The following is an 11,922-nucleotide window of genomic DNA, read 5'->3' on the forward strand; positions in this document are numbered from 1 at the left end:
GGTGGGAGGGGGGGTCTGGAACACATGGCGGAGCTTTGACCCCCGCCTCGGCTGCGTGGGTTCTGGAAGAGGTGTCTCTCTGCTCCGAGACACACGTGGCACAGGGGTGTGCACGCACACAGGGGCTCCGCTTGGGAACGGAGGCTTGTGCTAAGCCACCCTAGCAGGGAACGGGGGTCCTGGGCAGGTCCTGTGGGGATGGGGTGGGGGCACCCCATGGGATAGGGACTGTTACCCCACAGGGGCAGCCGGGACCCCACAGCCCAGGCACCCGGCATGGCTCGGGGCTTCGACAGCGGGCTGCAGTGGGAGTATTAAGGTGGGCTCTCCCAGGCAGGGGGAGACGAGGCTGCCCCCCCATCCTGGCAGAGGGACCATGGCCACCACCGCGTTAACAGATGCGGCCAAATGAATTCAATTCAGATGCAACCAAGCAAAGGACTGCGCTCGAGTCAGTGTTCAGACACCCAGGAGGTGCATTTTATTGCAAAGAAAACAAAAACCACAACCCCGTCACTTCCAGGGCCAGACGCGAGTGTTTCTAAGCATTCTCCGGCAGGAGTCCCGAGCAGTGGCCTGGGCTTGCAGACAGTTTAGGTCCAGCAGGAACAAAGGCGTTGGGAAGAATGGCTGGGAGCCTGGCTGGCAGCCGAGACGAGCCCACGAGGCTCTCGTGAGCCAGCATGGATGAAGGTGCGCATTGCCTCTGACTGTTCCAGCCGCCCCAAACCCTCTGTGAAGGACGGAGGTGCTCCTGCGTGGCTGCAAAGGTGGATGGGAACAGATGAGCTGCTGACGGCAGTGGCTGCAGTGGGATCCTGCTGTGATGCTCTAAGGTCATACTGCAATAATCCGTACGATAACGCACCTCCATTTCGCACTGCATCCTTTGCCCAGAGGGATCCTTCAGGTGGTATCTTGAACTGTATTCTCAACCTGCATTACATACCCTACAGCACAGTTACTGGGTCACTTCTCGTTGTTTCGTTACACTCTGCGTGCCACGAGGCGGTCTGCAGGATGCAAAGTCCTAGTATGTGTTGGACTCCATATTACAGACGCTGTGCTAGACATCTGGGCAACATCTGGGAGTAATCTGCAGCTTGGCCGCCATCCCACAGAGATGGAGAGCCACTCTGATCTTGGCTGTGCATCCAGCCGATGCCATCACTGGTGTTCCCCAGGGTGCAGAGCTCCTCACACCAGCACTTGATGCTCTTTCTGAAGAACAACCTCCGTTTCAAGCCAGAGCCTCTGCTTTCTGGCCATGCTTCCCGGGAGGAGAGGGGGCAAATGGACGAGAAAGGGGGAAGATGGAGCTGAGACCCTGTATTGCTACCCAGGGCCTCTAGACAATGGCTCCAGGGAACGTCCCATCTCACTGCTTTGCAGATGTCCTCACAGAAACCATCCCTTAAGTGTCCAGTGTGAGCCCCTCTGCTCACAGGCGAGTCCAGCAGCCCACTGTGTCTAAAGCAGGTGACTGTCCTGGGCAAGTCACAGGAAACAGATACCCAGAGCTCAGAGGGGGGAAAAAAAAAGTCCCCTTTTTTTCATTTTTTGTCTCCCAGCAGCCACCAGGTGTCAGTGCGATCAAACGTTTGGCAGATGGGACTACAGTGAAGTCCAAGTAGGTGGAGAACAGTTTTCTAGGAACCACTTTGCGTCCCCCCTACCTGCTCTATCATCTGGCACACCACTCTGAGAAGTCCAGCTTTGACAGTTTTTGTTAAAAAGAAGTTTAACTACATTAAGGTGATAGAAAAGCTTCCCGTTACAAACGCTAAGACAAAGTTTCTCTTCCTCTTTAAATCCTCCCTGTGCAGAGCTGGAAACCCAACAGAGTAAGTGGGCTATCAACAGCCACTCTACAGCGCTCCCAAGCCCGCAGGTCCCCAGAGATGACTGTCTCTGCAAGGCTGCTGGGAGAGGGACAACAGTGCAATCGACTTAACAAGATCAGCCTAGTGCAAAAAAAAACAAACAGTAAAGGTATAAAAAGTATCACCAGACTAAAGTGAAATGCCATTAACCAGTAGATTTCTGGAGCTAAACTGAGATCATACAACCAGGTGCACCCTGTCAGAGACAGCAGAAAATTGCTCTCAGCCTCATGACAGCCACCCTTAGAGACTCTCAAGATCGCCTGGATGCTCCAGATGCAGAAGAGAGCTCTACAGTCTCTGGAAAACCTTCAGGCCGTAAGAAGCCAGAAGAGCAAATACGGAGAACTTGCTAGCTTATTAATAAGCCTGCATAGCCCCCTTGGTTTCTTTAAAGTTTAAAGACTTCACACTAGAACAGGAGATGCTGAGCCCAGCCAGAAGCATTGCTTTATCAGCACCTTGTTGTTTCTCTGAATGAGTAAAGTGGAGAGAAAACAGGGCAGCAAAGCAGCTCCTAGCAATGAAGTGCAGCATGGAAGTGTTTTGTGGGTAAACTGATTCACATCCGATTGGTGGCATTATCTTTTTAATAGCCACTGGGCATTAAAAATATATTTAATGAGGATTAGTGGACTTGGAACCATTTACACGGTGAAACTGCCTAAAGGCCCCATTATGCTAAGTGCTATACAAACTCAAATTTTAACTCCATGCTTTAATTTACTTGCCATATCATAACAACTTGCATTTACTCTTGCAAGACCCAAAGCGCCATCAACATAGTCACCGAACTTGTGCTGTTTCACTGCACAGACCCATCAAACTCAGCAGGAGCCATCAGTGAGGGGTGGTCAGAGAAGGGCCACGTGTGGCTGTCCATGTCCATGGACTGTCCCCATTATCAACTGCTGGGGCAGGAGAGGAAACTCCTCTGAGCATCTCTGCAACCCTACCAAGATACAAAAGGAGCTGATGGTCACCATCTCCTACACAACATGGAGAAAGGTATGGAGGCAAGATAAACACACTGAAAATTAGAATCTGGATAGAAAACCAAAGGCTATCAGCTTTCTTGAATCCCTAATAGACTGATATCAACATGGTCCTACACCGAGGTGATCTGTGATTCAGTTTGTATGCAAAGCGCTATGCAAAATGAAACAACAGACTCTTGTACCTTGACTTTAGGCACTCGCACCAGGGATGAACATGCTAAAAATACCTATACATACAGGGATAGATTTACAAGCTCAGCATCAGGCTGCATATCTGGGGGTTTTCTGTACAAAGGTTCCCTTAAAGACCAAATACGAAGCTGCATCTTGCAGTAAGCAAGCATGCAGATCACCATAACAGAGAGGAATACTGTTGCCTCTGACCAAAGCAAGTCCCTCAATCCCTCAATGGCAGAAGAAACAGACGTTCTGGGATTTCAGGCTTGACAGTAGTTCTGAGTCTGGGTTTAAGCAGGGCTCAGAGAACAATTATGCATATTCACGTGCCATTTATCACACCTCTTCAGGGAGCTGGAGTCTTCAAGTTGCCTGAGGCATGCCTAAGAAATGTTCATTGGGGAGCTCTTAGATCTGATTCTCATCTCATCTGAACTGGCTTTTACACTTGCTTAAATGCAGTGATTTTAAAGACATTGCCCCAATTTACACCTATGGGACATTAAACACTTTCCCCCCTCAGGGCGGGATGCTGAAAATGAAACAAAAGGACTAGAAAATTATCTGTTTCCTAGTTTTTACTTTTCTCCCTGTTTAAAAAGTCTCCCGTAGTCTTTACATTTACCTCAAAGAGACCAACTGAAACGAAACTATCCTGGGAAAGCAGAACAGAAGTGGACACAAGCTGCCAGTCTAAAACTGAGACTTAGACAAAAGATACTTTGCTGCTGATTTCACAGGCTGATGCATGAAAGTGGCAGGTAAACATCCGTTTTGAGCAACTCTCCAACCTAAAGCAAATTTCCAGCTAAGATGCTGCACCATGGCATCGAATTCTCTGCAATCAGTCAAGCAAGGGTAAAGTGCTCAAACTTTGCAGACTCAGCTTGGAGCTGCAGAGCTGAAAAAGGGAGTGGGGCTGTTTGTGGTGCAAGGGGGAAAACAAGAAGAAAGCATGATGTTTTCTCCAGATGTAAACATCAGCTCATCTAATTAGCAGCTGAATGCTAGAGCACTAGAAAATCTCTATTCACATGTGGAATGCAAACTCTGCCCAGAACATCAACTGAGTCTTGGCTCCCATCCATCCAGAATGCACAGGTTTTACCACACCTACAGGGACTGAACGTGATCTCAAAGTCAGGATCTGGCTGCCGTAGCTCCAGCTGGACTTTCAAAGTGAATTTACTCCCCAAAGCTGGACTCCTGGTGGCGGGCAGCCTTGCTTCTCAAGCCCAGCCACTCTCAGCCACTACCAGAGAGCTACAGTAAGTGCATTTAAAGGTGATGAAAGCGTTGGTGCTACTGATAGGAATACACACACAGAGACCTACACACCCACCCCTCCCGCTTCCCTCTGTTCAGTGATCCTCCTGGCTCCAAGCTCCAGACGCAGGCTCAGGACTTCTATTGGGAAAACTTGCCCAAAGACTTGACCTGTCCCAAGCCTTTAAGAAGTTCCTGAGAAGCCACCTGATCCCGTGGTCCATCAGTCAAGACAGGAGAGAGACAAGTGCATTTAAGCGGTCAGTTCCCTCCCATCTTTTTCTAAAGATGCGTGTCTTCCTCAAACACATCCACATCCTCGCTCGCCTGCTTATTGATCAGGACATCCCAGCTGTTGGGGCCATTGATGGTGTTTCCACCGTTCACGCTGGGCTTCTTCTCCTGCATTTCCGACTGGCTGTCACTGGCCACATCCAAGGTGGGGTTTTCATGGCAGCCGTTCTCAACAAAGCGCAGCTCCTCACCGTGTGACTGCAAAGGACCAGAGGAACACCAATGGAGACAAACAAGGACAGGTCTTAATGCTGCTGAGAAACACAATCAGACCAGACTATAAGGATCATTGAGGACTTTGTAGGGTCAGTGGAAAAAGGTAAATTTACTCCTAGCCCAGCCCTCGCAGTGGAAACGAACTGTCCTGAGCACAACAAGAAACAGGTTTGCATCTCTCTTATACCCGAATAGGCTCCCTTGCTGCTCCAGCAGTGTATCCAGCTATGCCCAGTAAGCGGAGAGCAGAAAACAATGTCCCTCTTAACTTTCCAATCCCCTCCATCCCAAGGGCTAAGAGTCTAGCCACTTTCCCCACCTGTCCAGTGCTCACTCACCATGTTTTTCATCTTGGGCAGGCGTCTCTGCCAGCAGTTGTATATGAGCCCCAATACAATGATGATGGCACAGATGGAGCCGATGATCACCAGTACCACAAAGAGTTTCCCATAATCACTGCGTGTCTGGTTGGGGTGTGACTGGCAGCTTGTCGTGGTTGAGTAATTCTGGATGCCAAGCTAGAAGGAAGGAAGGTGTACACTAAATCCCCTGGCCTGCAGCCAGGTGGCATTCTGTTCAGACTTTCCAGGGTCCAAACACAGGACCATCACTGTGGGTAGAAGAACTAAAAGCCAGGGTTGGGGAGTCAGGATGCACACTGTCTGACTAGAAGGCACGTGACCAAATTTAACACCATCTTCCATGCAAGCTGACCCGTCAGCACATGACAGTAGGCACAATCTTACCTTGATCATCTGCACAAGGATCACACCTATGTGCAAGACAAGGAGGGCTTTCATGGGAGAAACTGCCCTAGATTAAGAGGACCCAAAACAAACTATGGACCATTGATGGGTGCTGAGGCTTTGGTGACTGCGTGACAGCAAATGAAACTGTAATAAATAGGTTTCCATTTCCTCTGGTCCTAAGAGAGTATAGTGATCTTTCTGAGGTCTTGAAAGTAAACAGCTGCCTGCCGATCCAAAAAGCTGCCCTAGAAATGGGCTTCCTGTGGTTGTCAGCAAACAAAGCCCAACGTCAGTCCCAGTGACTTGGCAAATTTCAAGCAGGTTACGTATCAATTTGATAGTAAGTATGACGTACGTAAGAGAATATCCTCCCTCCTCCCAAGCTCGTGCTAGTGCAAGGTCAGTGCAATGAGCAGTGTTTCATTATTGATAGAGCTGGAGGCAGGTGGTGAGGCGCTGCTCTGGTAGAATGCGTGTTAATGTAGGGTCACAGCTGCACGAAGTCAAACCTTGCACTGACACGAATCCTTCTTTCTGGTCAGTTCTAGCTGCTGATACTTCAGTCACACAATTTCTAGAGGGTTAGCTTTTTGCACTTGCTCTGGTGTAAGCCAATCAATACAGTACTGAGCACTTAATTTGCTTTGTCTAACTGCACCAGTTTGTTATGTCAGGAAAAAAACCTGAGCGCAGGACAGCGGCCCAACTCTGATGTGAAAATCAGCAGAATTACTCCAGTAGTGTAAAAAACCCAAGCAGAACCAGGTCCTCAGTGCCTAGATATCCCATAGGCCTAAGGGGCAAAGTCAGAGATCATGGGACTAATTCATCCTCGTCTCTATCCTTGTCCAAGCTGCCCAGGGTTAGAGGGGAATACGCGAGGGCTAGAGGCAGCTGGTAGTGGAGTCTGGCATCCATCGCCCCTGGTCCTCTGTCTGCCCTTGTGTAGGCACCTGTCTGAAGGAGTGAAATGCAGACCCTGGGATTGCAGGAAGAAGGTGTGTGAACGTGTCCCATCTAGTACAGGCACCTCTCCCATCTCCTTCAGCAAAGCTTGAGCTACTGAGAGCAACCAATGTATGTAAGTCAGCTGTAGGGCGAGCAGAGCCCACATTGCCACGGACAATAGTGTAGAAGGGATGAGATCAACTATCCCAGCAAAAAGAACGTGCGAAAAGCAGCTTCACAACCAAGCCGGAAAAGCAGGGAGGGAATAACCCACAGTTACTCTCTTAATGGGAACAGACGTTTGATGGCCTGGCAACTACCAGAGAGGGGAGAAAGGGTTTGCCAAGTGTCTGACTCATCTGTTTGCCTGCTGTGGGTTCAGCACTCGCTTAAACTGAGATATGCTCCCAGTTTTCAAGGTGCTTATTTTAATTGTACAGCTAGTCTTAACAAATGGATGCAGGCAGACAGGCTCTTACCTCAGCTAAGCTCCTCTTAACATCCCCCAGTGCCATGAGAACATCTTTTGTAGGGATGACGCCTGTAAAGAAGGAGAGGGAGAGATCAGCGCTGCTCTCCGCTCAGATAGATGTACACATCACTGTGAAATCCCCAAGAGAATGGAAGCAGGGGAATGCACATTTTTATTCACTGGTACTTTACGTTAGGAGGCTGAAAGAACACAAGAACCACAACCAAACGTTCTTTAAAGGGGGGGAAAAAATCCAGGCATGAACTGACACCAGGGGCACCTAGGGGCCCTCCACACAGCCACAGAGGCTCTCAGGATCTGCATCTGCTCTGGGAGCGGGCAGCAATGTCCAAAAAGTCATGGAGGCAGTTGCCTGTGCTGCCCAATCCAGCCTCCCTGTCTGGCACAACTTGATCCCAAGCTGCAGCACTCCAGATGTTCCCACAGAGCTCCATGCTCACCTATCATAACCTTTAGCAGGTGTGTTTTGCTCTCCAGGACACCCTGGCAAGCTGCTGTACCCGGCACACCACCAGAGGCTGCAGATGTGCTGTAACAGCTCAACTCCCACCAGGAGACGCTTCAGTGAGGGAGCCACCAGCCCACACTGAGCCACCCTTCCTGGGACCCTCCTTCCCTAACAGCTCCCAGGATGCTCTCCCAGCCAGGAGAGCAGGAGCAGTCAGGGAGGATTTAGAGGCTGAGGCTCATTTCTCCCCTCACTTGCACAGCAGTAGAAGGAAAACTGACCAAAAGCCTGATTATTTAGAGCAGAAAATAATTTGGTTCCTGAGGTTTCTAAACTCAGGGATATCTCCCCCTGGAGTTCAGACCTGTTTTCTCCTCCAGGAAGGGGGATGTCCCCTCTCATGATGGCATGAAGATTTTAGTATAGAAGACCTAATGTTCACCAAAGCCTTTTCACTGGCACATGTTCCAGCCCAAGGGCTTGGGAGAGATGCAATGATTTAAGGCATCGATACAGCAAATACCACTTAAACGTTAGCTCTATTTTCATATCACCGTGGTGCATTTTATAATACTGTTGGGTTTTTGTTTTTTTTTTTATACAGGCCATAATGTCAACATTAGAGGCCTCCATCACTAAGCAGGCAGCAGCAGCAGTACAGGAAAAGCATTCCCCTGCCAAAAGGGGATTAAAGAGATGGTAAAATGTTCCAGCCCAGCCCAACCTTAACTGTCAGCTTTTGTTTCTTTGGGGATGCAGGGGAGGCACCATCAGGACTAGCCCAGTTTGGACAAGACTTAAGAAGTGTTAAGTTAAGAAGTGAACTAAGAGCAGGCTGTCATGTCCTGGCACTGCAGTGGCCTGCCTGTGGAGGAGAGTATATAAGCACCGGGATAAAGGTGATGGATGCTCGAATGAAGGCAATCAATGGAGCAAAGCATGAGGCAAAATGCCGAAGATACAGCTTCATGCAAGTGATGAGCGACAAGCCAGAAGGCAGATGTGAAGAAAAAGGGTCTTATGTCCTCAGTTCCCCTCCATCCCTCGAGTCCGTTTAACACTGGAAACTGGTGGGACTGAAATGGACTGGAAAGCAAAAGCTCCTTGTGACATGGCTGAGCAGCTCCATTTGAGAGCCCCTTAAAGACACGCTCCCCCATCACGGGAAGGCTCCTTCTCCCAGCACTTACCCTGTTCCCCTGCCAGTGTCATTAGCAAGTGCTTGTCGTTCTCATTGGGTTTGCTCAGAGAGATCAGCCAGCGGTCCTGCAGTCCATCCGCCTGTCTGGAGAAGGCGTCCTCCACCAGTGCCAACAGCTGGGGACCCCTCTCCAGCCGAAACTCCTCCTGCCACAGGAAAGGGACCTTGGTGAGTGCATGGTGGGAACAGGGCAGATGTAGCACAGCAGGGATGGCACGACTGCACAGCCGAGACCCCTGAACCAGGCGTGTGGAAGAGCCAGCAACGCTAAACCTGGTGCAACGCTCCCTGCACATCCCCAGTGCCCCAGGTTGGACCTACATACATCTCCTGACACACCAACCCTCCTCCTGGGCTCCTGAGGCTGCCGGACGCCCCACACCATGCCATGCCCAGCTGCTCAGCACACAGGGATCCTGAAGCGACATTAAGGTGTAAGGTGAGAAGGAAGCAGCCGGGCTCTTCCCCGCAGCCAGCGCTGGGTCAGCGGGCGCTGCTCAGCCTGACGTGCTCCAGCCATCCCTCGGCGGGCTCCTTTGCTGCTTTCTCATTCCTGTGTTTCTATTCTTATCTTCAGTTGCCATGCCAACCTGAAGGCCACACAGATGATTAATAAAATGGAGAGCTCTCGTTGCCATGGCAATTCGAAGCGCTCAGGGCAGGCACAGGCCTGTGCTGAAAATGGCCTAATTGGAAAAGACACCGATGACTGAGGCCTGAATCACAAGGGCCGGCCGGTGCCTCCTCTGCGGGTTTTGGTGTTGGGAGGGTGGAGGAGCAGCACGAGGATGCTGCGCCATGCTGCTCAGCTGCGGCTCCTGCTCTTGGCCCCGCTGCCAGCCTGCGCTGTCGTCTGGGGGGATGCAGAGGAGAGAGGGAGCAGCTGAGCCCAAGAGCAGGGGGAGGGCAGAGGTGAGATATTTCAAGTGATGGGGAATGCAGAGGTGGCACAGCAATGATAAAATCCTCCATGCTGAGAAAAAGGGAGTTGTGAAGGAGCCTGAACACACACGCGCCGAGTTGGAGGTCACCTCCCGACACGCAGCCAGGTCAGATCCTGCAGTCCTCACCTGGGCAAAATTCCCAGGTATATTGAGTGGGAGATGCGCCCAGAGAGAGATTGAAGTGACTGCCTTGCCCAGACCTCATTAGGAAAATAAATGGGCTGCCAGCTTAACCCAGTAATACAGACATCATCCCTGCAGCAGGTAAAAGCCTGGCGCTGTGAAGAACATTAAAGCTCAAGGTGCAACCCTCTGGAAGGGGCTAAGCATCCTCCACGTCCCTCAGCTTTTCGATGGACTCAGTACCACACCAGATCAGCACATCAAAACAGAGGAACTGTGTGAGGAATCCCCATTCACACTAACTTAAACTACAGCATTTGCAATGCAGACTCTCCCTCACAACCCTGGAAATATAAACACTACAGGGCTCAGATACAGAAACCGGAAAACAAAAGGGACAGGCAGAGCGTAGGTGAGTTGCCCAAACTGAGAAAATTACCATGGGTAGGAAACAAACTGCATCAACATCAGTGGACAGGAGAAGAGCTTGATTCCAGCTTCAGCCATGCAAAGCAGTAACAGGAGGCAGGGAATGAAGCAATGTTCATGTTAAATATGTATGTTGACAAGTGTCCCTTTGAATAAGGGGGAGGACAGCACAAAGCATTCACTGGGAAATACGTTTTGAAACATGAAATCAAGTAGAAAAACAGTGCAGTCCTGCCTATCCCAGGGCACTGTCTTCTTTCAGCAAGGCAGAACTGAGGATTCAACAGTAAAGACACAATTTGGTCAAGAGACATCTGCACATCTGCTTTTCAGTTCTCACCCTTCCAATGGTTTAAACAACACAAGTGCAAGTGACCACAGGAAGGAAGCCACTATGTTTTACAAAATTAACCAGCATTTAAACACCATAGAGATGGGAGAAAGAGCAATGGGGACCAGAACATGGAGGAAACAGGGCAGCAGGACTCTGGTTTTCAACGACAGATGTTCTGAGTTGCAATTGTGAACTGCAGCAGAGATACTTTAAACTCTCCAAAGAGCAAACTGGTTTGCCTAAATCAGAAGGACGGAGCCTGACTTTTCACCTACCCTTAAAGCACTCAGCATGCTTTATTGTGTATAGGAATTCCCCTGTTTCCCCTGTCCCCAAAGAGTTCACCTTAAAAAAAACACAACCACAAAACAAAACAAAAATCACACAAAACACCCCCCCAACAACTCCCCAGTTGTGGAAATAGCTCAGTGACACAAAACCACTCTGCAGGAACAAAACCAGCCAGTTCTGCCCAGAGCAGGAGCCACAGCAAGCAAGAGTGCAGTCACACGAGGCCAGAACATGGTTCCCCAATGAAACATTTCTGTGACGGGCTGTCAGGCTCATAATCATTTCTTAGAATTATGAAAGGCACCTTGACCCCAGGCCTTTCACAACTAGTTTTGAAGTGCCTGATAAAAGGCCCAGCAGAGGTGAATGAGCCCTTTTACCAGGGAACCACAAGGGGCTCTGGGCTGGTGAATTAACTGCAGCTTTATGGGGATGGATGGACAGGCATTGGATTAGCAGAGCGTGGCTGGTTAACAGACCCAGATAACACACAAGATAACAGGGTGGGGAGAAGAGGCACTTAAAGAAGATTTAGTGACAGCTGCTTGACACTGAACATTCACACTGCAAATGGGGAGTCTCTACTCCTCTGAGCCATCAGGGAGGAATGTTAGTATATCCTGGAAGGAGGGGAAGGAAAAGGAAGAGAGGGAAGGAGAATCACACTTCAATCCTGCCATGTTTCCTACCAGTAAGAGGTGCAATGTTAAAAGCTCTCATGTCTCATGACAATCCAGGTACTCACTGGCACAGACTAGCCGCTAGGAGTTAGTCAAAATCCAATATGGGAGTGATATGTGCTAGACTGAGCCAAATCCTCTCTCTCCACCCACTCTTTTCCCATTTGGGGAAGAGGAATATTTCTGTCCTCCTCTCCTTCTCTTCACAGCCCCTATAGGGACGTTGAAATTTAGGGCTTTTAAAATGTTTTTTAGTGAAAGCACACAGCAAGAGCTGTGCCTGCCTCCACATCTCTAAGCACGATTCCCCCCATGCCATCAAATCTCTTTGGATCGACTTACACAGTCAATGTTATCCGACATATTCAGGATGATGTAGTTTTTCCCTGCAAGGTTGCTCCAGTCTTTGCAGATCACCTGAAGAGACAAGACAAAGACAGCTGGGTTT

At 49.7% G+C, this 11,922-nt stretch overlaps 2 protein-coding genes across 2 annotated transcripts in view; both read right to left on the reverse strand.

The window, feature by feature from the left end:
* ABTB1 (ankyrin repeat and BTB (POZ) domain containing 1) overlaps positions 1 to 278 on the reverse strand; it is a 26,320-nt gene extending 26,042 nt beyond the window's left edge. Inside the window, exon 1 of the mRNA XM_009889884.1 lies at positions 241 to 278. Coding sequence (XP_009888186.1) covers positions 241 to 278 — 38 coding nt within the window. The remainder of the gene's footprint in view (positions 1 to 240) is intronic.
* Positions 279 to 4,606: 4,328 nt separating this feature from the next.
* Positions 4,607 to 11,922, reverse strand: part of PODXL2 (podocalyxin-like 2) — a 28,056-nt gene continuing 20,740 nt past the window's right edge. Inside the window, exons 4-8 of the mRNA XM_009889885.1 lie at positions 11,817 to 11,891; positions 8,663 to 8,819; positions 7,011 to 7,072; positions 5,173 to 5,352; positions 4,607 to 4,816 (exon numbers count right to left, since the gene is read on the reverse strand). Of these exons, the coding sequence (XP_009888187.1) occupies positions 4,607 to 4,816; positions 5,173 to 5,352; positions 7,011 to 7,072; positions 8,663 to 8,819; positions 11,817 to 11,891 (684 nt within the window). The remainder of the gene's footprint in view (positions 4,817 to 5,172; positions 5,353 to 7,010; positions 7,073 to 8,662; positions 8,820 to 11,816; positions 11,892 to 11,922) is intronic.

Source organism: Charadrius vociferus, unplaced genomic scaffold (assembly GCF_000708025.1).
Source record: "Charadrius vociferus isolate BGI_N301 unplaced genomic scaffold, ASM70802v2 scaffold257, whole genome shotgun sequence".
In the NCBI taxonomy this organism is placed as follows: Eukaryota; Metazoa; Chordata; class Aves; order Charadriiformes; family Charadriidae; genus Charadrius; species Charadrius vociferus.